Here is a 24,460-nt window from a genome sequence, read left to right as displayed (position 1 = left end):
TGACCAGTGACTGCAGCTCTAAAGCCTGACAGTACTGAGTGTTTGGGGAGGAAGTGATGCCACTCGGTGGGGAGCATCTCAGGGGCATGGACCAGGTGTGTCATCTCCCTTCTTGTCTCCAGCCTCCCAAACACATAAATGCTCACTAGGCTCTAGGTGAGACTGTGACCCTCTGGAGTCCAGGAGGAGCTGACCAGCTCCCTGGTGTAGACACCAGGGCTCAGAAAACACCTCAGATGGGAGGCCCTTAGACACTCACTGTGTCGCACTCCTCAGATGTCCTCAGAGGCCCTGGTGCAGGCTCCAGTACTAGAGGGAAACCCGCAGATGGAGTCAGGACACGGGGTCTGCTCCTTGTCCTCTCACCTCTGGGTGAGTCTCAGGGTCTCTTGGTTGTGGGGTGTCCCCCCTGTTTGTGCAGAGGGAGAGTAAACTCCAGCATGCAGTTTCTCTTCTGTGAGAGGCTGAGGAGGAGTGCTCCTCCCCAGCTTCCTGTGGGTCTCCCTGCAGCCTCCCCTCTCACTCATCTTCCTCTTTTCTTTCCAGACACAGGACAGACACTCAGAACTCTTCATCTCAATGATGCTGCCACTGTTGCTGCCCCTGCTGTGTGCAGGTGAGTGGTCCAAGGGGAGAGGGGGCCGTTGGGGTGAGGACTGGTGCTGACCCTCTTTTCCCCATAGGGTCTCTGGGTCAGCATGAAAAATACTGGTTGGAAGTGCCGGAGTCCATGACCGTGCAGGAGGGCCTGTGCATCTCTGTGCCCGGCACCTTCTCCTATCCCTGGGTCCAATGGACTGCCTCTGCCCCAGCTCACGGCTACTGGTTCAGAGAAGGGATCCACGTACACCAACGTGCTCCTGTGGACACAAACAACCCAGATCGAAAACTGCAGGAAGACACCCAGGGCCGATCCCACCTCCTCGGAGACCCCGGGACCCACAGCTGCTCCCTGGACATCGGAGATGCCAGGAAGAGAGACAAGGGAAAATATTTTTTTCAGGTGGAGAGAGGAAAGGAAAAATGGACCTATGTATTTAACCATCTGTCAGTGCACGTGACGGGTAAGGAGTGTGTTCCAGGACATGCCACACAGAAAGGACACGGGGGCCAAGGCAACACTGGGATGACACCCTCCTCCTTGAGGGGTTTAAGGGTACAGTGTGCCAGGGCTCAGAGGGAGGAGCTGGACCCAAGCTTGAGGCTGCTTTGGGGACCACAGCTCACACCCTCTCTCCTGATCCCTGTGACTCCCCGTCTTCTCACCAACCCTGACCCACGTACCCCACATCCTCATCCCGGGGACCCTGGAGACTGGGCACCCCAGGAACCTGACTTGCTCTGTGCCCTGGACCTGTGAGTGGGCCACAACACCCATCTTCTCCTGGACATCAGCTGCCCTCGCCTCCCTGGGCCCCAGGACCCAATTCTCCTCTGTGCTCACCCTCACCCCACGGCCCCAGGACCACAGCTCCAGCCTGATCTGTCAGGTGAAGTTCCCTGCATCTGGCGTGACTGTGGAAAGGACCATGCAACCCAACGTCACCTGTGAGTGCTGGGCCAGGATGCCCGGGTCCCTGAGGGTGTGGAGAGGGCAGGAGGGCCAGGCTAGGGACACTTGGTTCTTTTGTCTAGGTTGCCTGGCTGAGTAGGGGCCCTAGAAGGATACCAGTGCTCTCCCACCTGCATTTCTGTGGGTCCTGGGGGTCAAGGGATGCCTACATTTCTCTCACCCCACCCTGTCCACTGAAGGGGGAAATCCCCTCTTCTCCTCCTAGGTGCTCCAGAGAACCCAGAAATTGGTGTCTGCGCAGGGGACGGCACAGGTAGGAAGGATCCCCCTCCCATGAGGCATTGACTAGGGTAAGGTCTCTGCCAGGTCAGGTCAGAACAGGACTTTCTGAACCCAGATGGTGGCGTTGGGGTGGAGGGGCTGCAGTAAGCCACGAGAAGCCCCCTTCAGGCTTCTTTCTCCAATATCCTCCAAGTCTGGTCTTGCCAGCATGACCAGCAACTTCCTCCCTGCCCATCATAAATGGGCTCTTTATCTTCCTCCAGTCGCTGAAAGCATTAGGGGAATTTTTTGGTAGACTTTATTTATTTTTTTTTATTTTTGTGAGGAAGATCAACCCTGAGCTAACATCTATTGCCAATACTCCTCCTTTTTCTTTTTTCCTTTTCCTCCAAAGCCCCAGTAGATAGTTGTATGTCATAGTTACACGTCCTTCTAGTTGCTGTATGTGGGACGCGGCCTCAGCATGGCCGGAGAAGCGGTGCTTCCGTGCGCGCCCGGGATCCAAACCCCGGCCGCCAGTAGCAGAGCGTGCACACTTAACCACTAAGCCACCGGGCAGGCCCCAGTAGATTTTATTTTTTAGAGCAGTTTTAGGTGCACCCCAGAACATTTGAGAGGAAGTTAGAGAGATTTCTCCTGTACCCGCTGCACTTTCCCACACATGCACAACCTCTCCACTATCAACATCCCCCACCAGAGGGGACATTTGTTACACCCCATGAATCTACACGGACATGTCATTATCACCCAAAGTTCATAGTCGACATTAATGTTCACTCTTTATGCTGTATATTCTATGGGTTTGCACAAATGTATACTGATGTGTATCCATCAGTATAGTATCATACAGAGTAGTTTCATTGCCCTCAAAATCTCTTTGGGCTCTTTTTTTACTGTCAATCACTGACCTCTTTCTGGGGCCCAGCTCCCCCCACTGCTCTATTCTCATGGGTAATGCCATCTAGTCCCCTCACTGGACAGTGAATCTCATTGGAGATTTCTCAGGGGTGCCCATCAAACTATTGACTGATTTTACCCAGAGACATATCCCTCACCCTATGTGTTGGGTGCCCAGGAGGCATGGTCAGGCAGGGCCAGGAGAGCTGTCTTGCTCTGTCCTGAAGGTCTGAGAATTTCCAGCTTCCACCCACTTCTGGAGCCATGAAAGATCACCTTTGACCCTGAGGGATGGGACCTGCAGAAGACAGGAGAGCAGATTCAAATAGCTTCCCCAGAAGGAAGGAGGGACAAAGCCTTTCAGTATCCCATAGGGCTCTCTGGGTTGTGTTTCACTCTCTCTTTGGAATTCCCAGAAGGCCCAGAGCCTCACGCTACAGCTTCAGCCAGGTATGGGGGCTGTTGCAGAGAGAACTTGGATGGAGAAGAACCTGGGTCTTAGAAGAGATGGAGTTTGTTGAATAGGAATATGGGGCCTGGAAAGGAGGTGTCATGTGGACCGTGTCCTTCTGGAGAAGCTGAGGTCCTATGATGAGTGGGAGAAGCTAGAGGCTGAACTTTGGATGGAAGGGGAGGGGAGCCCTTCTCTGCGTGCTGAAGAGGAGAGGACACAACTCAGGTCATAAAGATTGGAGTTCACCCCAAGTCTCTCTTGTCTCCAGGGGAACCAAGGGACCAGGGCAGGTGTGATTCAGGGGGCCATTGGGGGAGCTGGTGTCACCACACTGCTTGCTCTCTGCCTCTGCCTCATCTTCTTCATGTGAGCTGTGTTGGGTGTGGACCAAGAGGCAGAGAAGAAGGACGTGGGGGGTTTTGAGGGCCCAGAGCAAGGTTGGAGGGTACAGTGATGGTGAGAATCCAGCTGGTAGGCCCTGGGCCATGCAAGAGTGTGTTCCCAGCCCTGGTCTCAGACATCCATGAGCAGGAGAGGGGACCTTGTTACCAAGTCTTGTTATGAAGGCTCCTGGGCTCACCTCATGCTTGTCTTGCCTTATTCACTCCCTCCAGCCTCAAAAGAGTGACCTGTGTCAAAGATCCTGGTGTCTCCCATCAGAGTGAAAACCCACAGGAAGAAAGCAGCCAGGACAGCAGTGGCATTGATGACATCCATCCTGCCATAGGACCAGCTTCCCTGGTGAGTGATGTGTGCATCCTGGCATGCAGTCTGCCCTCCACATCTCCCTGGGGTGGCCCACAGTCATGCTCCATTAATCACGTAGAGAAATAAGCTTGTCCCCTCCCTGCTTGTTTGAAAATGTAGGTTTTATTATTAGTCATGCACCACATGACAATGTTTCGGTCCACATCAAACTGCATATACAATGGTGGTCCCAAAAGATTAGTGCATATAGCCTGGGTGTGTAGTAGGCTATACCATGTAGGTTTGTGTAAGTTCACTCTATGATGTTCACACAATGGTGAAATCACCTAAAGATGCATTTCTCAGAACATATCCCTGTTGTTAAGGGACACATGACTGTATTCAGGCATGTGAAGCCAACAGATCATGAGACAGTTGTCACTCACAGTTCCCAAGAGGAGGAGAAAATGCCACACCACACAGGGCCATGTGAGGAAGCACCAGGGCTGGTCAGGAGGCAGAGGGATCAAGGAGAAAACGTGGGCAGAGGCTTTATTGTGGTTTCCGTGGGAAAGGCAAGTTAAGGCAGGGTAAGCAGGTTTAAGACATGCTTCTTTGAATAATTTCAGCAGGATCTGGAGTGTAGGGGATGTCCATAGTTGTCTGGTATCTGCCCCTGGATGATTACGGTAGAAGGACAGTCTGGAGTGTAAGAGCTTGATAAAGGAAGTGGTTTGCGTGTGACCTTTGGACTGGTTGGTTTGCAATATGAAAGTCATGCTGGCAGACAAGTCCTTTACTATCTCTGGATATCCGCTAGCCCTGGCAGGGTCAGTTCCAAGGTCAGAAGGCCCCAGATGTCAAACATCAGGAACACATGGTTAATACACCTCCAAACATAATTCTCATGCTGCTCTCCATCTCACCGATGGCACTCTTGTTCCTGACACCCAATCAGAGACCTGTCTATGGCCCACCCCAGTCCTCCATCACCTCTTCCTGCACCCATATGCTGCAAAGCTTGCCTGTGTTTCTTCTGAATACAGCGTAATGCAACCACTCCCTCTGAGTTGAGCTCCCATCTTAGTCCTTATCCTGCTGCACCCCTCCCATCTCTCCTTCTCAGCACATTAGCATTACTTCCACAATGAAATACATTGCTTCTTCACACTGACAAAAGATGACCATCCAAACACCTTGATCTGGCATTTGGGGCAGGACAACCAGAGTCCCCTTCAGTGCTTCACTCCTCCCACACTGGCCTGCTCGCTCACATAAGCAGAGTCAGCTTCTTGCATCTCAGAATCATTACTCGGCTGTCCCCTCCTCCTCACATGCCTATATCATCCTGTCCTACTCCTGTTCATCCTTTGAACTTGACCTCGTTTATTTATTTAACTCTGACTAGTGAGGACACAGCTGTGAGGGTTTCAAACACACGGTCAGCAACCACGCATCATTCATCCACTCCTTCAACAACTATCTTCTGCTTATCCATTGTTCCGAGTGCTTGGGTAATATCTCTATTTTTACAAATACATATGTTACAAATGTAAAATGTCCCTGCTGTCAAGGACTTACATTTATTGGAGAGGAGTGTCAACTTAGTGAACAAATAAGTAGTGAAAATATACAGGAAATGAGTTCTCTGGAAAGAAATGAAATAAGAGAATGGGAAGGGACTCTCCTGGGAGCTGGAATCTCTAAGAAAACCTTCAGGAGATGAAGGAGTGCTGTGCGAGCCCTGAGAGAGGATCACTGAGGGCTCTAAACAGATGGAGCAGCAAGTTCTAGGGCTCTGAGGTGGGACCATCCCTGATGTGTTGGAGAAACAGCAAGTAAGACAATGTTCCTAAAACAGAGCTATGTGGGGTGGGTAGAGGGTAATGGTGGGGAGGAAATGAGGATGGAGAGGCATGGTGGCTGCAGATATCGCAGGTTCACCATCACTACTTATATATTTTGAGAAGAGCGATAACTTCTGTGTGTGTCTCCTTTGCTACTCACACAAAACACTTCACTTCTGACACTTCTGATACCCGATGTGTAGTGGTTTTCCCCGCATAAAGCAATTCTCTGTGACATCAGCTAGGCATCCTACCAAATTGGAGATAGTGTCAGACCTCACAAGTTAAGAGCTCAGTCCCACGAGACTGTACCCCCATCCTCACTGCAGATACCAATCTCAAGTCCAGGTTGTCACCTGTGCTTCTTACCAACTGGCTATAAATTGAATGTTCTCACGATTCCCTCCTTGGGTTCCATAATGTGCTAGATTGGCTCACAGAATTTAGGAAAACAGTTTGCTTACCATGTACCAGCTTATTATAAAAGGATATGATAAAGGATACAGATGAACATCCAGATGAATAGATTCATAGGGCGTGGTATGTGGGAAGAGGCATGGAGCTTCCATGCCTTCTCTGGAAGCACTGTTCTCTCAGTACCCACAACCTGGCAGCATCCTGAACCTCATACTATTAGGATTTTTATGGCGGCTTCATCATGTAGACATTATTGAGTGTTAACTCCATTTCCAGCCTCTCTCCCCTTTCTGGAGGATAGGTGGTGGGACTGAAAGTTCCAAGCTTCTAATCATGGCTTGGTCTTTCTGGTGACCAGCCCCCATCCAGGAGCCCACCAAGAGTCGTCTCATTAGAACAAAAGACATTCCTATCACCCATGAAATTCCAAGGGACTTATGAGCTCTGTATCAGGAACCCTGATCAAAGACCAAACATTAAAACTGGAGGCAGATATATGTCTATATCTATATCTAAATCCATATCATCTATATCTGTATCTGTACTGGTACAGATATAGTGATATAGATAAAGATGATATATTCTATTATGTTACAGACATGAACTGACACTCATCTTAATGATATCCCTCTGCCTGATCTCTTGAGAAATCATGTAGCAATATAGGGGAGAAGAGAGGAGACTAGATAAGGAAGACACTCAAGGAGTCCAGGCAAGACATAACGCAGACTGTACTCGTTTGCTGGGGCTGCTGTAACAAAATACCATAGACTGTGTTGCTTAAACTACAGAGATTTATTTTCTCAGTGTTCTGAAGTCTAGAAGTCCAAGATCAATGTGCCCACAGGGTTAGTTTCTCCTGAAAACTTTCTCCTTGGCTTGCAAAGATGGCCACCTTCTTGCTATGTCCTCACATGGTCTTTTGTTTGTGCACATGCATCCCTAGAGTCTTCTACTTCTTATAAGGATATAAGTCATTTTGGGCCTTGCTCTAATGCCCTCACTTAAACTTAATTACCTTTTTAAAGGCCATATCCACAAATACAGTTACATTGGGAGATAGACCTTGAATATATGAATTTCAGGGGACACATTTCAGTCCGTAGACAGACTTATTCCAGGTTAGCAATGATGAATCTGGTGCGAAGAAGTTGGGTTCTGCTTACATTGTCAAGGTGAAGCCAGAAGGATTTGTTAATGGAGTGATAGAGCACAAGTGGAGTGTGATCAAAGATAGCTCACTTCCTCTTCCTCACAGATGTCATAGATGTCAAACATGACTCCATAGATGTCCATATACGTCATAGATATTCATAGACGTTATAGATGTCCATAGACGTCATACATGTCTATAAATATTCATAGATACCAAAGATGAAGCCAATATGGTTGCCTTGAGCAACTTAAAGAATTGAATTGTCGAATCCTGAAGTTTCCAACTCTGCAGGAGGAGTCTATTTTCAAGAGAGTATCAAAATTTATTTTTGTTACTGTAAGTTTGAGATACCTCTGAGACTTCCAAGTGAAGATGACAAATAGATGACAAGAGTTTTGAGCTCAGGAGAGGGGTCCAGGTGGGAGACACAGAGGTTTGGATGTCCTGCACATCAAGGTCTGATAGTGTATGAAGCCAAAAAGAAGAGAAGGGGTCCATGGACAGGCCCCTGGGACCCTCCAGCATATAGAGTCAGAGAGATAGGGTGGAAACAGCAAGAAGACCACTGAGAAAAGAATTAATGATCTGGAGGGTGTAGGGTTGTGTCCTGGTGGCCAAGGGGAAATGGAGCTTCAAGGAGGAGAGAGTGCTCATTAGTTTCAAATGCTAATGAATCTAGTGGGATAGAGTCTGAGAAATGACCATTTAAATTTAGCTAAGTGGTATCACAACTGATCTTGACAAAAGCAGGTCTGGTAGCCTGGTAGAGGCAGATATCCTGATTGGAGTGAGTTCAAGAGAGAATGGGGGGAGGGGAAGTGGAAAGACTCTTTTGAGAAATGTTGCAGTAAATCTAGAGCTGAGAAATGAGTGCAGCAGAAAATGGTTGTACTCCTAAATCCCTTGGCTTTCTGGGTGAGAGCACTGTCATTTATTTTAATGAGGTGACTCTTAGTGGGTTCCTGGATGGGAATTTTCATCCCTGACTCCATTCTCCAGAGACTGGAGAGGAGCTGGAAACGCAGTTACTAATTGTGCCTGGCTGTGTGAGGAAACCTCCATGAAAATCCCACAAGTATGGGGTTCGGGAAGGTTTCAAGATGGAGAACACATGTAGGTGCTGAGAGATTGGTGCTCCCGGAGAAGTCATGGAAGCTCCTTGCCTTTCCCGTATATCTTGCCCTATGCATCTCTTCCATCTGGATGTTCATCTATATATTTTATCATATCTTTTTATTATAAGCTGTTACACAGTAGGTAAACTGTTTTCCTGAATTCTCTGAATCACTATAGCAAATTAATTGAACCCGAGGAGGGGGCCATGGGAACCTCCAATTTCTAGTCAGTTGGTCAGAAGCACAGGTGACAACCTGGACTTGAGATTGGCATCTAAAGGAGAGGGAATCTTGTGGTACTGAACCCTTAACCTGTGGGTTCTGAGGCTATCTCCAAGTAGAGAGTGTCAGAATTGAGTTCAATTGTAGGACACTCAGCTTGTGTCACAGAGGTTTGCTTGTTGTGGGGAAAAAAAGAAAAGCCCGCATATCTAGTGTCAGAAGAGTTGTGAGTGTGACAGCAGTGTGAGAGTAAAGGAGAGACACACAGGAGGAGTAGTTTTTCATAAACACTTCCCTGTGTGTCCGGTTCCCGGAACATAGGAGACCTCAGAAAGACCATGATCACTAACCTCTCTGAGACTTAGCTTCTTCCTCTGTAAAATAATAGTATTTTCCACCTAGGTCTGTGTAAGTGTTAAGTGGAGTTGGAAAGCAACCAATAAGTGCTATATTTGTTGGATATCTAGATAAATGGGAGCCTCAGAAACATTTTATGAAAGGCTAGAAGAATGAATAAACGTCATGTCAGAATCAAATTCACTTCATGGCCCCCCTCTATGTCCTCCCCGCCTCACATCCGTTGCCCTGCTGTAACGTTCTTCTTTGCTCTCCACTCAGGATCACCAGCAGGAGTCCAAGCTGGACAGTCCTGCTGACCCCACAAGCTCTGCAGGGACTGCCTCCACCTTGGAGATAGATCAGGAGCTGCATTACTCTTTCATCAGTTTTCACAGGATGAATCCTCAGGAGGGCACCTACAGAGCACAGTGAAGGATCACCTGGATCATCAGTCTCAGCCAGAGCATCCATGTCCTCTACAGGAAGGGGACCCAAAGACTGATTCTTGGAGACTTGATATCCCCATAGCCAGTGGGTTTATAAACTACTGTATGTGAATTTCCCGCTATGCTGGAAATATATTAGGCTTTGCAATCAGGGAGATCTGGGATCAAATATATATTATTTTATTTATTAAAGGTATGACATCAGGCAAGCCACCCTAGCCTTCCATGTCTCAGTTTCCTGCTTTGTGAAATGGGGAAAAGAATCATACCTCACAGGGTGGCTGTGAGGATTAAATAAAAGTACATATGGAAACACCTAGCAGAAGTTTTGGTACATTGTGAGAGTTTGGTGCATCCTGGTTCCTTCTCCCTTGAACAGAAAGGCCTTAGTGACATTTCACCCAGAGGCTGGGTCTGTTCTGTCCCAGACACCACATCAGCAACATGTCAGTTCACTTTCTACTCAAAGCCCTCCCATTGATCCCTGCCCTGACTTGGCCTCAAGCACCATCTTTCTCCACTCCCGAATCTTCCCTTTCCATTCTGCCTGCCTCCTACTAGTCCTGCTCCAGGAAAAATCAGATATTAACATTTAGAAAATTTCCTAAATTCAGAGCTGACCCTACTTGAAATACTTTTCTATTTCCTCAGCTCAAAAGAACAATTTACAAGATTCTCCTCTTGATGTTCTAAGTCAGGTGTCAGGAAACTTTTGTTGTAAAGGGCCAGATAGCACATATTTTAGGTTTTGCAAGCTGTTTGGTCTCTGCTGCAACTATTGTCCTCCGTGTTTGTAGCAGAAAAGCGACTACAAACAGTCTGCAAATGAATTAACATGGCTGTGTTCCAACAAAATTTTTTTTACCAAAGCAGGTAGCCCATGAGCTGTGATTTTCTGACCTCAATTCTAGATTGCTCTTCGTCTCACCCTGCCTACTTCTCCATCACCATATCCTAACCCATCAATCCCTCAAGTCATTCTCTAAGTCCCCCCAATTCTTACGCAGTCCTCACTGTCTTTGTGAATCCACGTCCTTCTTCCAGGAACGCCCATCACCATGTTATCATCTGACTAACAGCTTCTTATCTTTCAAACTGAGGTCAAAAATATATGTCTGGTTTGAGAAGGTGAAGGGAAGAAGGAGCTCATAATCTTCCTCCTAAAAAATATAAGACTTTAATTTTAATAAAAATCAGTTTGAATGGAAATAGCCCCAAACTCACCAGCAGCATCCAAGCCATGACAGAGACAAAGCATTATGCCATAAGTTCATAAAGTGACCTTGAATAAACAAAGGGAAGATTCTGATGTGGTGTAAAAAATGCTGATACTTAACCTCTCCTCTCCCTGGCCCACATCTAGAAAGGATAGTTGAGTCAGATTTTCATTTATGATAATGTCAGGGTGGGTCAAATCAGTGAACCCATGTGCTGAAAACATTAAAAATTGATGGTTAAACTTACAATCCAGACAAGATGGTATTGATGCATTGTTCCCTGTTTCTCCCATCTATTCACAGTTATAAATACTATAAATGGGTGAAGAGACAACCAAAGGAAAATTCTAGAAGGTGGTAAGAAGAAGGCGAGCTGGTTTAGGACCCCAGGACTGGAGGAACAATACAAGGCAGGGCATCTTGGTCCCCCACCCAACAGAGTAAAGACATGCAGACTCAGCATTTTCCAAATCCTGACCAAGAAACAGGAGGTAGCCAGGAAGGCTCATCCCTCTCCTGGATGGAAGGGGAGCCCCTCTGACAATATCAGGAGAGTCCTACACCACCTGCAAGGGAGATGGATTGGAGCCAGAAATAAGTGTCCAGGAAGTGCTTACCATTCCCGTCAAACCTGAGACCATCCTCTCCTGCCCAGAGGCACTGGGGCAGGTGGGCAGAATGTAAGGAAGGGATCCGGGCATAGTGTCTGATACTCCTAACCCTGGCACTCAGTTTTCTCCTTTTCAAATGTGAAGACTAGCCTCCTCACTCTCAGAGTTTTTGTTTTGTTTTGTTTTGTTGAGGCTGGCATGAAGCAGGCCATTTAAGGGAGCGGTACAGAGGCCAGTAAACAAAGTGCCTTAGCAAAAATATCCCCTTGCCCTGTGGCTCAGCAAGGTGGGGCAGACAGGCATCCTCCACAGGAGGGACGATGCTTGAGAGTGAACAGGAGAGGTGGGAGAAGGATCAGAGAGACACCAGTGCCACCCACTCCTGACTGTCTGCTACTCACCTGGCTCCATCCATCCCCACCTCTTTGCACTCCTGGCCACAAACTGGGATCATAACCTTGGCTCAGGATCTTCTGCAGAGTTGGGAGGTACCTCAGCTCCAATCCTGACCCTGTTTCAGCACCAAGGACAGCACCAGCCCCTGCCTGGGTCTCCCTAGGGGCCAGCGTGTTGCCTGGCCCCCTGGTGGCCAACCATTCACCAGCCCCCTGTGCAGAGTAGGAGGAGCCTAGGGATGGGTCTGGTGACATCCCTTATGAACACATGTGAAACCGGCTAGGTGGCGGGATTCAAGTAGCCTCCCAGTGGGCAGGATGTGCATATCTGTGCACATTAACTGTTTCCATTGCTATTAATTTTCTTCAAATTAAATCATTGTAAAATAGTTCACAGGCAACAAAATGCTAGAATTGGATACCTCTGGATGTGTGAGCTCTAAAGAATGCATAGTTTCCATTGAAGACAGCCAGTCATCTCATCTTGCTTATTCTAAATTGTCTTACAATTCTTTAAAAAATATTTATTGATCACCTAATATATGCCAAGCATTTTTCTAGGCAGAGTGGATTCAGCAATAAATGGAAGATACAAGATCCTTTGTGAAGCTTCCATTTTAATGGCAAGAGAGACAGGCAAAGAATCATTAAGTAGATTATATATCATACTGAATGGCGATGAGGAGTCTGGAGAAAAATGAAACAGGAAAGATTATGGAGGGAATATGGGATGGACTATACTCTTCAATACCTTGTCTGTGGACATTACCATTGAAAAACTGACATTTGAGTATGTGCACATATGCACACACAAAACAGTCACTTACAAAGACACACACACACAGCTCAGAGATGCACACAGAAAAAGACCACAGACACATATATAGACGCACACACAGGCACATACACACTTCAAATGTACACACAGAAGCATACACCTCAGACATTCACACAGAAACCACAAATACAGACACACACACATGCACAGACCAGAGAAACACACACACACACAGCGTAGACACTCACATAGAGACTACGACACAAACAAACTTGCGTATATACAGACACACTCACACCACAGACACACAAAATGAGACATCAGCCATTGGCTCCTTGGGAAGACTGGGGTCCTGGTTTTCACGCCAACTAGACCCAGCGTCCCCGTAGGATAGAAAGGTCAGGGGTGCCCTGTGACTCTGGGCCACTTTCTGCAGTTTGGGTGACATTTTCATTCTCAGAACATATTTCCCCTACCCACTGGCACCACCATCCACTTGTCCCTGTTTCCCATGGTCTGGTAAAGAACATGGCCTCACCACCACGGCTACTGGCCCATGCCTGGAGCAGCAGGTGTGTCCACACTCAGATTGACCACCGGAGAATGGACAGGGAAGGTGGGATCATCTCTCAGCCTTTGGAAAGACTGAGACATGAAGGCAAGAGAGGTGAGAAGGGAAGTGGACTCACCTGAGAGGAGTGGGGGACAAAGAAGCAGAAGGCAAAGAAGAGTGGGCTCTGGGGTCACAGCCAGTATGGGGGGCCCAGCTGCTAAGTGGCTTCTGTCCCTGGAGCACCCCTTTGGTCCTGCTGTGAGGATCCCATGGGGCTGTGAGTGGAGTTCATGGGACATACTGAGAGGCCCTCCGAGGTGCCTGGAAAGTTCTTCCCACACTCTGGGACTCATTCCAGCCCTCATAGAACATCCCTTTGGATACTCCAGCTCCTGCCCGGACCCTAGCTTCCCTGAGGAAGCCTGTGAGATGTCTTCCTGGAAACCCGTATGTTGATGAAGGGACCCGGACAGGAGGGAACCAGGGTCCCCACATGGGACAGCAAGGAGCAATGTTAGCTGCAGAGCTCATCGGGTGACTCAGTTACCATCCCCTTCCCTAGAAGAGAAGAAGAAGGAAGAGGAGGAGGAGGAGGAGATATGTTGGAGGAGTTCAGACTCAGATTTCCTTGGATCCTGGAGCTGAGAGGCTGAAGAGCTGACTGAGGCAAGGGCACTGGTGGGGGGCTGCAGGGGGAGCTGCAGGGGCTCCCTGTCTGCTCACACCTGCGTCCTTGGCTCTGGGTCTGCTCTCTGGAGGATGAACTTACCTCCCAGACAACCTTGTTCGCCTTCCAGCTCCCAGCTCACCTGTCACATCCTCCAGCCACATCCTCACTCCCTCCTCAGGCTCTCACAGCCCCGTACTCTCTGCTGGGTCAGCCCTGACCACGCCAGGCCGTGAATGTATATCTGTTCCTACATCCTGGCCCCACTAGTGCTCCTCCAGGGTCAGCCTTCCCTCAGCTATGCCCCATAGAACACTTGACTCAACAGGTGGCTGATAGGTGCCCAGGATGCAGGAGCGGTGACAGGCTCAGCCAGCAGAGGGAGCAGCCCCAGCAGAGGCCCATGGAGCCTGTCCTGTCCTGGGGAGAAGAGGGGAAGTGTGGCCGGGGTGAAGTAAGAGCCCTGTACAGTTCAGAGCTGGTGCCCGGAGGAAAAGCAGAGGTTTCCTTGGTCACCAAACATTTCCCTTCCCTTTTCTCCTCCCTCCTCAGAGTGGCCACACTGTGTGACCTGTGTCCATTGTGGGCCGGACTAGGCTGCTCAGAGCACTTTACTTGCATGAACACATTTATCTTCTTGGTGACCCCATGTTTTAGTTTCCTTGGGATGATGTAATAAGATATCGCAGACTATGTGACTTAAATAAGAGGAATTCATTTTGTTACAGTCTGGAGACTGGAAGTCCAAGATCAAGATGTCGGTAGGGTTCCTTCTGAGACCTCTCTCCTTGGCTTGCAGACGGCCATTTTTCCCCCCGTGTCTTTACATGGTCTTCCTTCTGTGCATGTCTGTGTCCTAATCTCCTCTTCTTGTAAGGGCACCAGTCCTATTAAGTTAGGGCCTATCCTAAAGACCTCACTTGACTTAATTACCCTTTAAAGGTCCTATCTCCAAAGACAGTCCCATTCAGATATACTGGGGGTTAGGGCTTCAACATATGAATTTTGGAGGTGACACAATTCAGCCCATAACAACCTGTGTGCATAGGCACCCGACCATGCACAGAGTGGTTAAACCCATTCCCAAGGCAGCACAGCAAGCATTAGGGAGCCAGACTCGAGGCCGTGGTGATCTGCTTACAGAGCCCATGCCTCTTTTCCCTCATTGGAGAACTCAGATGAGGGAGCCCCAGGGCAATGCTGACCACCAGGAGCTTCTCGCTGAAGGTGGGACTCAGAATGATCACTGAAGAGGGGGCAGGGCCAGGCCCTTGACCTGCAGGACTGCCCACCTCCGTTCCTATATTGGATTCTCCCGTAGACAAGGGCCGAGAATTGGGATCCTTCCAGGTGACAGATGAGGAAACTGAGACTTGGAGGGGAGAAGGGCCAGACCCCTGACTCCAAAGCTGAGGCTTCCCCCCAAAGTCACGCTGTGCTCTCATCTTGCTCCAAATGCCTGGCTCTCAGGCCTGGCCTGTGCAGTCAACACCAGGGATGCCTGGAGCAGTGGGCTGTGAGGAGATCAGGAAGCCCCACGATCACTCATGGGGGTCCCCTTGTGACCCCCTTGGAATCCTGATCCCGTCCACTCTGCCATTTCTACGTGGGAACTGTCCTTCTGGCTGCACAGGGCAATCGGGTTCCTACAATTGTGCTTCCACCATCATACACTGACCCATCAGGAGCTGGAAGGGCCTGGGGTTTCTCTGCCTCCTCAGGTGTTAGAGAAGTTTTCAAGGACAGAGACAAAGTCTGTCCCATTGTCCCCCGTGACTCCACTCCCCAGAAAGGAGTAGATGCTCAAGATGCCGTTGTCGTGTTCATTCATTCATTTCTCACCACCTCCCTCTCTCAGGGGTGGGGAGACCCATCCCCATCTTTCTCCCCTTTAGTTTCCCACTCTTCCCCACCACTGAGTCCACACCTGGTGGTACTGACGCTCATCTAGAAGCTGTGATTGGCCAGGCAGTGTCTGCTCTCCTGGTGTGGCCAGCGGCAGAGGAGGGACAGGTCATGGAGAGGGAGCTGGGAGCAGCAGGTCAGATCCTCTTTGCTGTGTCTGACCCTCATCAGGACCCCATCTGGAAAGTAGAAGTTATCTCCAAGGGCCATGCCAGCTCCTGCAGTGTGTGGGTGCCAAGTTCCTCTTCTGTGGTCAGTCACCTGTCTGACCTCAGCATGGGCTTCCTGCTGGGGCTTCCTCTCAGTCCTGTGACACCAAGTCCCTGTGGCTCTTACCCCAGAGATGTCACTACTGCTGCTGCTGCTGCTGTCCCTGCTGTGGGCAGGTAAGTGGGTCCAGGGGAGAGGGGACTGGCAGGTGGGGATGGTGGCTGACCTTGTTTCCCTGCAGGATCCCTGCCTCAGGATAGGAGATTCTGGCTGCAAGTGCAGCGGTCTGTGACGGTGCAGGAGGGGCTGTGCGTCTCTGTGCCCTGCACCTTCTCCCATCCCAGGGACTACTGGACTGACCCTGCACCAGCTCACGGCTACTGGTTCCGAGAAGGAGCAAATCCACAGCAGGATGCTCTTGTGGCCACAAACAACCCAGGTCGTGCAGTGCAGAAAGAGACCCAGGGCCGATTCCTCCTCCTCTGGGACCCTTGGACCTACAACTGCTCCCTGGACATCAGAGATGCACAGAGAGGGGATGGGGGGAGATACTTCTTTAGGGTGGAAAGAGGGCCTTATGTGAGATATACTTACAAAGAGAACCTACTCTCAGTGCTTGTGACAGGTAAGGAATGGGGTCAAGGAGACAACACATGGATGGGTTCTGAGGGCCCCCAGGACAGGGCCAGGAGAGGACCCTTGCTTCTCTTCCTGGGAGGGACCCAGGGAGACCCAGGACAGGCGCTAGGGCTGGCTGGGGAGGAGTTGGCTGGCCTGAGGCAGAGGTTGCTCTTAGGGTCACGCTTAGGGTCCCCACCTCCAGGCCTGGGTCTCTATCTCTCTCCTCCTCAGCTCTGACGCAGACGCCTGACATCCACATGCAGGGGACCCTAGAATCTGGCCACCCCAAGAACATTACGTGTACAGTGCCATGGGCCTGTGAGAGGGGAACGCCCCCCACCTTCTCCTGGATTGGGGTTGCCCTCACCTCCCTGGGCCCCAACATTCCCCACTCCTCAGTGCTCACCCTCATCCCAGGGCCCCAGGACCATGGCACCAACCTCACCTGTCGAGTGACCTTTCCCAGAGCTGGTGTGAGCACGGAGAGGACCATCCAGCTCAATGTGTCCTGTGAGTGCCAGGCCAGGACAGCCAGGTCCCTGAGGGCGGTGGGTGTGGGGGAGGGGAAGAGGGCAGGGCCTGGGGTACTGGGTGCTGGGTCCTGCAAGCTGGTTCTGGGGAGGAAGGAAAGAGGACACAAGACTCCACCCCCTTCCTATTTCTAAAGTTCTGGGGGAAAGGGGCCAACACTCACCTTCCTGCCACTGAAACGGGAACAATTATGTCTGTCTGTCCAGATGTGTCCCTGAACCTGAACATCAGCGTGTTCCAGAAAGAAGGCACAGGTATGGCCCAACCTCTCCTCTCAGGGGGTTGTAATGAAAGAGGGGTCCGTCTCCTGCCTTCACAGCAGAACTGGGGTTCAGAACTCAGATGGAAAGAAGGCTCAGGCCAGGTGTAGGGAGATGTGAAGCCCCCCACTCAATCATCAGCTTACACCCTGGCCTCCCCTGACCCCTGACCCTGCTCTCAGGGGGTTTGCATGGACTCTTCCATGCCCAGTGGATGTGTTGTCCCCATGCCAGGGACACATACCCATCCCAAATCCTGCCCTCATTCTCCTTAGGATCTGGACCCCGCATACTCCTCCAGCCACCTTTGATCACTTTAATGTTAGTGTTTAAAACAGCAAACATAAAATGTACCTTAGTCTGCTCAGGCTGACATAACAAAATACCACAGACTGGGTGGTTTAAACAACAGGAATTTATTCTTCACAGTTCTGGAGTCTTGAAGTCTAAGATCAGCGTGTAAGCCGTTTGGTTCCTGGTGAGGGCTCTCTTCCTGCCTTGTAGATGACTGCCTTCTGGCTGCGTCCTCACAGGACTGAGAAAGAGCCAGCTCTCTGGTGTCTCTTCTTATAAGGGCATCAACGTCATCATGAGAGCCCCACTCTCTTGACCTCATCTGACCCTAATCACCTCCCAAAGGCCCACCCAGATACCTCCAAATACCACCACACCAGGGGTTAGAGCTTAAACATATGAGTATGGGGGAAACAGAATTCAGTCTCTAGCAAAATTTATTAAGAATAAAACATAATTCAGAACCCTGTGGACCTCCCTCTTGGCTATCTTCCAAATATAGCCCATGCATATATATTTAAACACACACACTTGCATACACATCATACTAGACACACTGCTCTGCATCTTTATTATTATTTTTAGTAAACATTTCATATAGAGTAATTTTAGATTTACATGGTACACAGAGTTTCCCATAATCCCTCACCCAGCTTCCCTCATCATTAAAATCCCACATCACCTTGGCACATTTATCTCAACTAAGGACTTGACATTCGTACATTTCTGTGAACTAAATTCCTCTTTTCCTCACACTCAGTCTATCTTGGAGATCTTTCTGTATCAGTAAGGAAACTTTCTTCATTGTGATTGATGACTCCATGGTTTTCCAATGGGAAGTATATTGTACTATAAAGTACTTAATTGGTCCCCCATTGGTGGAAAGCTATGGTGTTTCCAGTCTTCGGCTCAGACAAATAACACTGCACTGAAGAACTTGTATGAACGTTCCCCAGGTGTGTGCGTGTGTCTGTCAGATAATTTTCTAGAGAAGAAAGTCCTGGATCAAAGGGCATGTGTGTGATTTCTACAGATATTGTCAAATCCCACTGCATGGAGGTGGTTCTGTTTATACTCCTGCCTGCAGTGTGCCTCCTTCCCTGCTGAATATATTCATCCTTGCAGATCCTAAGTGAATTCACTGTAATGTTAAGCTGCAGTATCATTTTGGGACTAGGTTGAGATCTTCCAGTACGTTGAAGAACCGCTTGTATTTCTTGGTAAACTTTTTCTTAAGGTTTGAAGAAGCTCTTTTCATATTAAGGACATCATCTGTGTGTTAGTTGAAAGGACTGATTTCCAATCTGTTGATGACCATTTGACTTAGCATATGGTGATTTCTCCAGGCAAAAACATGCATTTTTCTTCTGAGTCACATTGAGTGGTGTACTGTTGGCTCTGACTGTATGGCATGAACTAATGTGTCCGTCTTTTCCCAACTCTGGGTTCAGTGACTTCAAATTGGGCATTTTAAATTGGCCAAGATGAGAGTATTTACACCAAGGAAATTGACAAATGCTACAAATCAGGACTCCCCCCCTCCCCTCCACACCACCATGAGTGAGCTGGTTGTTAAACATTTACTAGTAAACCACTGGTCACATTTATCAATATTTCCTTTCATGCCTTTGACTTTTACCATTCTAATATCATAATATTTTTAAGTCTCCCATGATTTCTTCTACTAGCCTCATATGCAAACACTTCCAAATGCACTCATTCACTCAAACCTCACAGAACTATTTGTTTTTCCATGAGCACACAGGGTCATTTCACATCTCAGCTGGTAGTTGCACCTTTTTTTGTTAGTTGAGGTCATGTTGCCCTGTAACATTGTGTAAATTTCATGCATAAATTATTATACATCAGTTTCTGTATAGACTGCATCGAGTTCACCACCAATAGTCTAGTTTTTATCCATCACCATACATATGTGTCTCTTTAACCTTTCCACCCTCACCCCACTCCCTGGATGATATGGTATTTCTATTTTTAATTTTTTGAGAAATCTACACATTATTTTCCATAGTGGCTGCACCAGTTTGCACTGTGTGTAAAGGTAAAGTGTATGAGGGTTTCCTTTTCTCCTCAGCCTCTCCAACACTTGTTATTTATTGTCTTATTAATAATAGTCATTCTGACAAATGTGAGGTGATATTTCATAGTAGTTCTGATTTGCATTTCCCTAATAATTAGTGATGTGGATCTTTTCATGTGCCTGTTGGCCATCTTTGTATCTTCTTTGGAAAAATGTCTGTTCATTTCCTCTGCCCGTTTTTTGATCAGGCTTCTCATTTTTTTCTTGTTGAGTTGTATGAGTTCTTTATATATTTTGGAAAGTAACTGTTTGTCAAATATATAATCTGCAAATATTTCATTCCATTTAATTGGTTGTCTTTTCATTTTGTTTATGGTTTCCTTTGCTGTGCAGAAGATTGAAGTGTGTATTTTCAGTAACTCAGTATAAGGTGAAACCTTTTGAATTTGACAGTAGCAGGTGAATATCAGTATCTCTATATAGTTTTTAAAACTCTATGTGCATTATTTTATTATTGAGGAAAAATTCACTAAAAATAAAATCACTACTTGAGCCATTTCCAAATGTGCAGTAGGTGTCTTTTAGCACATTCACGATGTAGTACAACCATCACCACCATCTAATTCCATCCATCCAACATTTTTATCAGCCCAAAGAGAAACCCTGTGCCCATGAAGCAGTCACTCCCCATACTCCCGTCCCCCAGCCCCTGCAACCCTTAATCTGTTTTCTGTCTCCATGGCTTTTGCCAGTATTGGACATTTCGTATAAGTGGAATCATACAAAATGTGTCCTTTTGTGTCTGACTTCTTTTACTTAAGAAAATGTTTTCAAGGATGATCCATGTAACACGTGTGAGTAATTCTCTCTTTTTTATCTGAATAACATTCCACTGCATAAATGTACCATGTTTTGATCATCCATTAATTAGTTGTTGGACATTTGGCATGTTTCCACTTTTTGGCTGTTGTGAATGACGCTGCTATAAACATTGGTGTACGTGCTTTTGTTCAGTTTTATGGGACATATACCTGCCTAGGAGTGGAATTGCTGGGTCAAAAGGTAGTTTCTATGTTTAACTTTTTGAGGAAATGCCAGACTATTTTCCACAGTGGCAACTGCATTTTACAGTCCTACCAGCAACATACAGGAGTTCCAATTTCTCCACATCCTTGCCAATATTGTTTTCCTTTTTTAAAAAAAAAAAATTATATCCCACTAGTGGATGTGAAGAGCCAGCATGGTGGTCTAGTCGTTAAGATTCAGCTCTTTCACTGTTGCAACCCGGGTTCGTTTCCCCATCAGGGAACCACACCACCCATCTATCATTGTCATAATATGTCAACTGAGTGTTACTGTGTTGCTGAAAGCTATGCCACCAATATTTCAAACACCAGCAGGGTCACCCATGGTGAACAGGCTTCAGTGGAGCTTCCAGACTAAGACAGACTAGGAAGAAGGACCTGGCCACCAACTTCTGAAAAATTTCGCCATAAAAACCCTATGAAGGGCAGTGTAGCATTGACTAATATGGTGCTGGAAGGTGAGAGGATGGTGCAGAAAGACCAGGCAGGCTTCCACTCTGCTGTCCGCAGGGTCACTAAGAGTCAGAATCGACTCCACGGCACTAACAACAAGTGGGGGTAAAAGGGTATTTCATAGTGGTTTTGATTTGCATTTATGTAACGACTAATGATGTTGCTAATTTTTTCATGGACTTACTGGCCATTTGTATATCTTCTTTGGAGGATTATTTTTCAAGTCCTTTGCTCATTATTTGATTGGATTGTTTCTCTTTGTTTTTGAGTTGTAAATGTTCTTTACGTATGTTGGATACTACACCCTTATCAGATCTATGATTTGCAAATATTTTCTACCAGGAAATGGGTTGACTTTTCACTTTTGCAATAGTGTCAATTGGCAACAAAAGTTGGTCATTTTGATGAAGTCCAACTCATGCAATTTTTCTCTTTCCAATGCTGGACAGGCAGAATGTGGTGTGGGAGTGAGGCCCAGGCACAGGTGGTCCCACACCCAGTGATGGAGGAAGGCCTGGAGAACCAATGTCCAGAGTCCTATTGAGAACAGAAGGGGATTGTGGTGGACCAGGTGGATCCATCCTCATCCCACTTTCCTGCAGGGAGATCAGGGCCCGTGGCAGAGGTTGTTCTGGTGGCCATCGGGGAAACGGCTGTGAAGACCTTGCTCCTCCTCCTCTGCCTCATCTTCCTCATGTGAGCATTCTCCCAGGGGGAAGAGGAGGTATGGGGAGGGTAAGGGGCAAGTGACTGAGTCCTAGAACCAGTACTGGAAGGACACCAATGGGTCAGGGGTCCGAGTAGGAATAGAAGATCCAGAGGGGCTGCCACTATGCCCCGGCCACCAAGCATCCAGGATGGGAGATACCGGTGTGCTCAAGACGGTCTGTGAAACCAGAGCTGCCCTCTCCCATCTCAGTCACTCCTCCAGCCCCTGAACAGGGAAGAAGGGGTGAGTCTGCTGCCCGCTATACCATGATCAAACCAGATTGAAAGACCCTGGTCTCTTCTCTCAGAATGAGGTCCTGCAGGAGGAAGGTGGTGAGGCAGACGGGGGCGTGGAGGATGCAAAAACCATCCCAGGTTAATCCCTCAGGTGAGTGACAGGTGTCTCAACTCTCAACATCCCATCACACACCTCCCTCAGGTTGGCTCCCAGGATTGCTCCACTCAGCATGGCCAAAGTGGGGCTGCCACCTTCCTCCCAAAAACAACTTCTCTGCTGGATTCCCTGCCATGTGATGACACCATGGCCCCACCTGTAAGACCAGAACCTGGGTGTTGTTCTCCACTTTACCTTCCTCCCTTCTCCCCCACCCACTCATCCATAAGTCTTGTTCATCCTTCTTCCTACACAACTCATCTTGCTGCCTGTCTCTTCCCCATCATGACCTGGTTGTTACTGGGGCCTCATCTCTTCCCCAGGTCTCTGAATCCACCTCACCTCCTGCCTTGATGTCTCTCCTCAACACAGGGCTCCAGACTTTTTCCAGAGACCATCATCATCCACTTCCTGCACAGTGTGAGCAGCTACCTGTCCTCTCCATGGCCACAGACTGACCTGCAAACACCACAGGCTGGATTTGAAGGCCTGGCATGGTCTGACCCCTGCTGGACTCTCCTCCAGATTCCTCCCTCTCCCTGCATCTGGCAATGTCTCCATCCCCAGCTGGGCCAAGGCCTCTGTGGCTCTGAGGCCTTTTCATGAGCAGTTCCTTCTCCTGAAATGCTCTTCCCTCCCCATTCCTGCCTTTCTAAGTCCTGCTCATCTTTCAGGCTCACTCTTCAATGTTCCCCAGTGTGTGTTCGTGTGTAATTCTTATATAGTTCTGAGAAGAGTGACATCAGTCATTTATTTATAGACTCTTGAGCAAGTATTACTGAAGACCAACTCTGTGCCAAAATTGTTGTAGGTGCCGAGGGTGCATCAGTGAACACAGCAACCAAAATCTCTGTCATCAAGAGACTGTTATTCTGGAGACAAAAAGCATCGAAATCAAAATAAATAAATAAGAAATTAAACCATGTTGAATTAAAGCATAAGAATTAAAGCATGTTGATGGTAATGTGTGTTTGGAGAAAAATCATACAGCGAAAGGAGCATGTGACATCTTGGGGACAATTTACTACATCTGAGAGTATGAAATTTGATGTTGGAGAAAATACTTAAGATAGTAAGAAAGCAGGTTCTGCATTTGCCTGAGAGAAAATTATCCAGGAAAAGGGAAGAGAGAGGACAGCAAGTGGAGTAGTCTGAGGCAGAAGCATGCCTGGTGTGTTGGGGAAACAGGAGGGAGAAGTCTGACAGCAGAGGGAGGCACAGGGAGGGGAGGAGCTGGGAGGGTGGTGCAGACCATGTGCTGGTGCAGAGCTTGTGAGGCCGTGCAGGAAATGCAAGAATCCGGACACCAGGAAGCATACGATTGAACTTTCATTTTCACAAGATCCCCATGGCTGCTCTGTTCAGAAAAGGCTGGAGTGGGTCCACAGCAGCAACACAGAGATTGGGAAGGGACTGCTGAATTCTCCAGGCAGGAGGTGATGGTGACGTGAACCAGGGAGGCGGGGTGGAGAGTGAGGGTTTACATTTAGATGTGTTATGAAGATGGAACTAACAGGGTTTTCTAATTAATGGGGGAGTGAGGGAGAGAGAGGAGCATGGATAATGCCAAAATGTTTCCCCTGAGCAACTGGAAGGATGGAGTTGTGTTCCATGGAGGAAGACAGAGAGAAGGGTTTGGAAGAGGGATGCTCATTCTGAGAAGCCACTTGACATCCAACTGGAGACGTCAGTGAGAGAGCTGGATACGAATATCTGGAGATCAGGAGAGGGGCTCAGGCTGCAGATGTGAGAATGTGGAGCCATGTAAAGTGATGGCAGTAGAAGAGGCAACAAGGGGGCTGACAGCACACAGAGAAGAGAAGGACAAAAGGAAACATATTTGTCCTTGGTGATCCCAAAACGGTAGGTTTAATGGAGAGGTGGGAAAGGGGTGCAGACTTGGTTGAAGAAAGTTCAGCAGAGAATTTTTGGCAGGGTGCTTGGAAGAGCAGGTACAGACAACCCTTTGAGGAGTTTGGCTGTGAAGAGGAGCAAAGAAATGGGTCTGAGAAGGAAGGATTTTCTCCATTAATCTCTCCAGTCTCCCTGGAGATGGCATCTCTCTGATTTCCTGCCTGTATTAGATTCCTGGGGCCACTGTCACAAATGACCACACACTCAGTGTCTAAAACAAAGAAATTTATCTCTCACTGTGCTGGAGGCCAGAAATCCATGGAGGAGAGAAATGATATTTCCCCTGTGCCCTTGTAAGTTCTCAATTGGATCCCTAAAACACAAGACAGAGAAGAAGAGAAATGAATACAAGTATATTTAATGTAAGTTTCATGTGGCACAGAAGCCTTCATAAGGAAATGAAGACCCGAATAAATGGTTAAATCTGAGTATTTTCCTGCTATATTTGATG

The 24,460-nt window shown here is 48.0% G+C and overlaps 2 protein-coding genes across 2 annotated transcripts; both read left to right on the top strand.

Moving 5' to 3' along the window:
• Positions 1-582: 582 nt before the first annotated feature.
• Positions 583-9,361, top strand: LOC101405582 (myeloid cell surface antigen CD33-like). Its single transcript, XM_087421903.1, is given in 8 exon segments — positions 583-616; positions 684-1,064; positions 1,270-1,548; positions 1,779-1,836; positions 3,426-3,512; positions 3,807-3,847; positions 3,850-3,887; positions 9,209-9,361. Coding segments are annotated over 8 exon segments (1,071 nt in total).
• Positions 9,362-15,844: 6,483 nt separating this feature from the next.
• On the top strand, positions 15,845-23,025 carry LOC106800152 (myeloid cell surface antigen CD33-like). The gene is made up of 7 exons (XM_087421254.1): positions 15,845-15,887; positions 15,953-16,336; positions 16,564-16,842; positions 17,070-17,117; positions 21,596-21,689; positions 22,010-22,089; positions 22,468-23,025. Exons 1-7 carry the CDS (start codon positions 15,845-15,847, stop codon positions 22,551-22,553), a joined length of 1,014 nt encoding a protein of 337 aa, XP_087277380.1. The 3' UTR covers positions 22,554-23,025.
• The last annotated feature ends 1,435 nt before the right edge of the window (positions 23,026-24,460 follow it).

This window comes from Ceratotherium simum, chromosome 33 (assembly GCF_057802395.1).
Source record: "Ceratotherium simum simum isolate JZ-2026a chromosome 33, ASM5780239v1, whole genome shotgun sequence".
NCBI classification, from domain to species: domain Eukaryota; kingdom Metazoa; phylum Chordata; class Mammalia; order Perissodactyla; family Rhinocerotidae; genus Ceratotherium; species Ceratotherium simum.
Note: the sequence above shows the minus strand (reverse complement) of the source record. Positions and strands in the feature narration are given on the sequence as shown.

What these genes read in the sequence shown, in the direction of transcription:
- LOC106800152 (XM_087421254.1), top strand. Translation starts at nt 15,845, where the DNA reads ATGTCACTACTGCTGCTGCTGCTGCTGTCCCTGCTGTGGGCAG. An exon ending in CTCTGCCTCATCTTCCTCAT is followed by an intron (nt 21,690 to 22,009) that starts GTGAGCATTCTC and finishes CTCTTCTCTCAG; the next exon opens with AATGAGGTCCTGCAGGAGGA. An exon ending in ATCCCAGGTTAATCCCTCAG is followed by an intron (nt 22,090 to 22,467) that starts GTGAGTGACAGG and finishes TCCTCAACACAG; the next exon opens with GGCTCCAGACTTTTTCCAGA.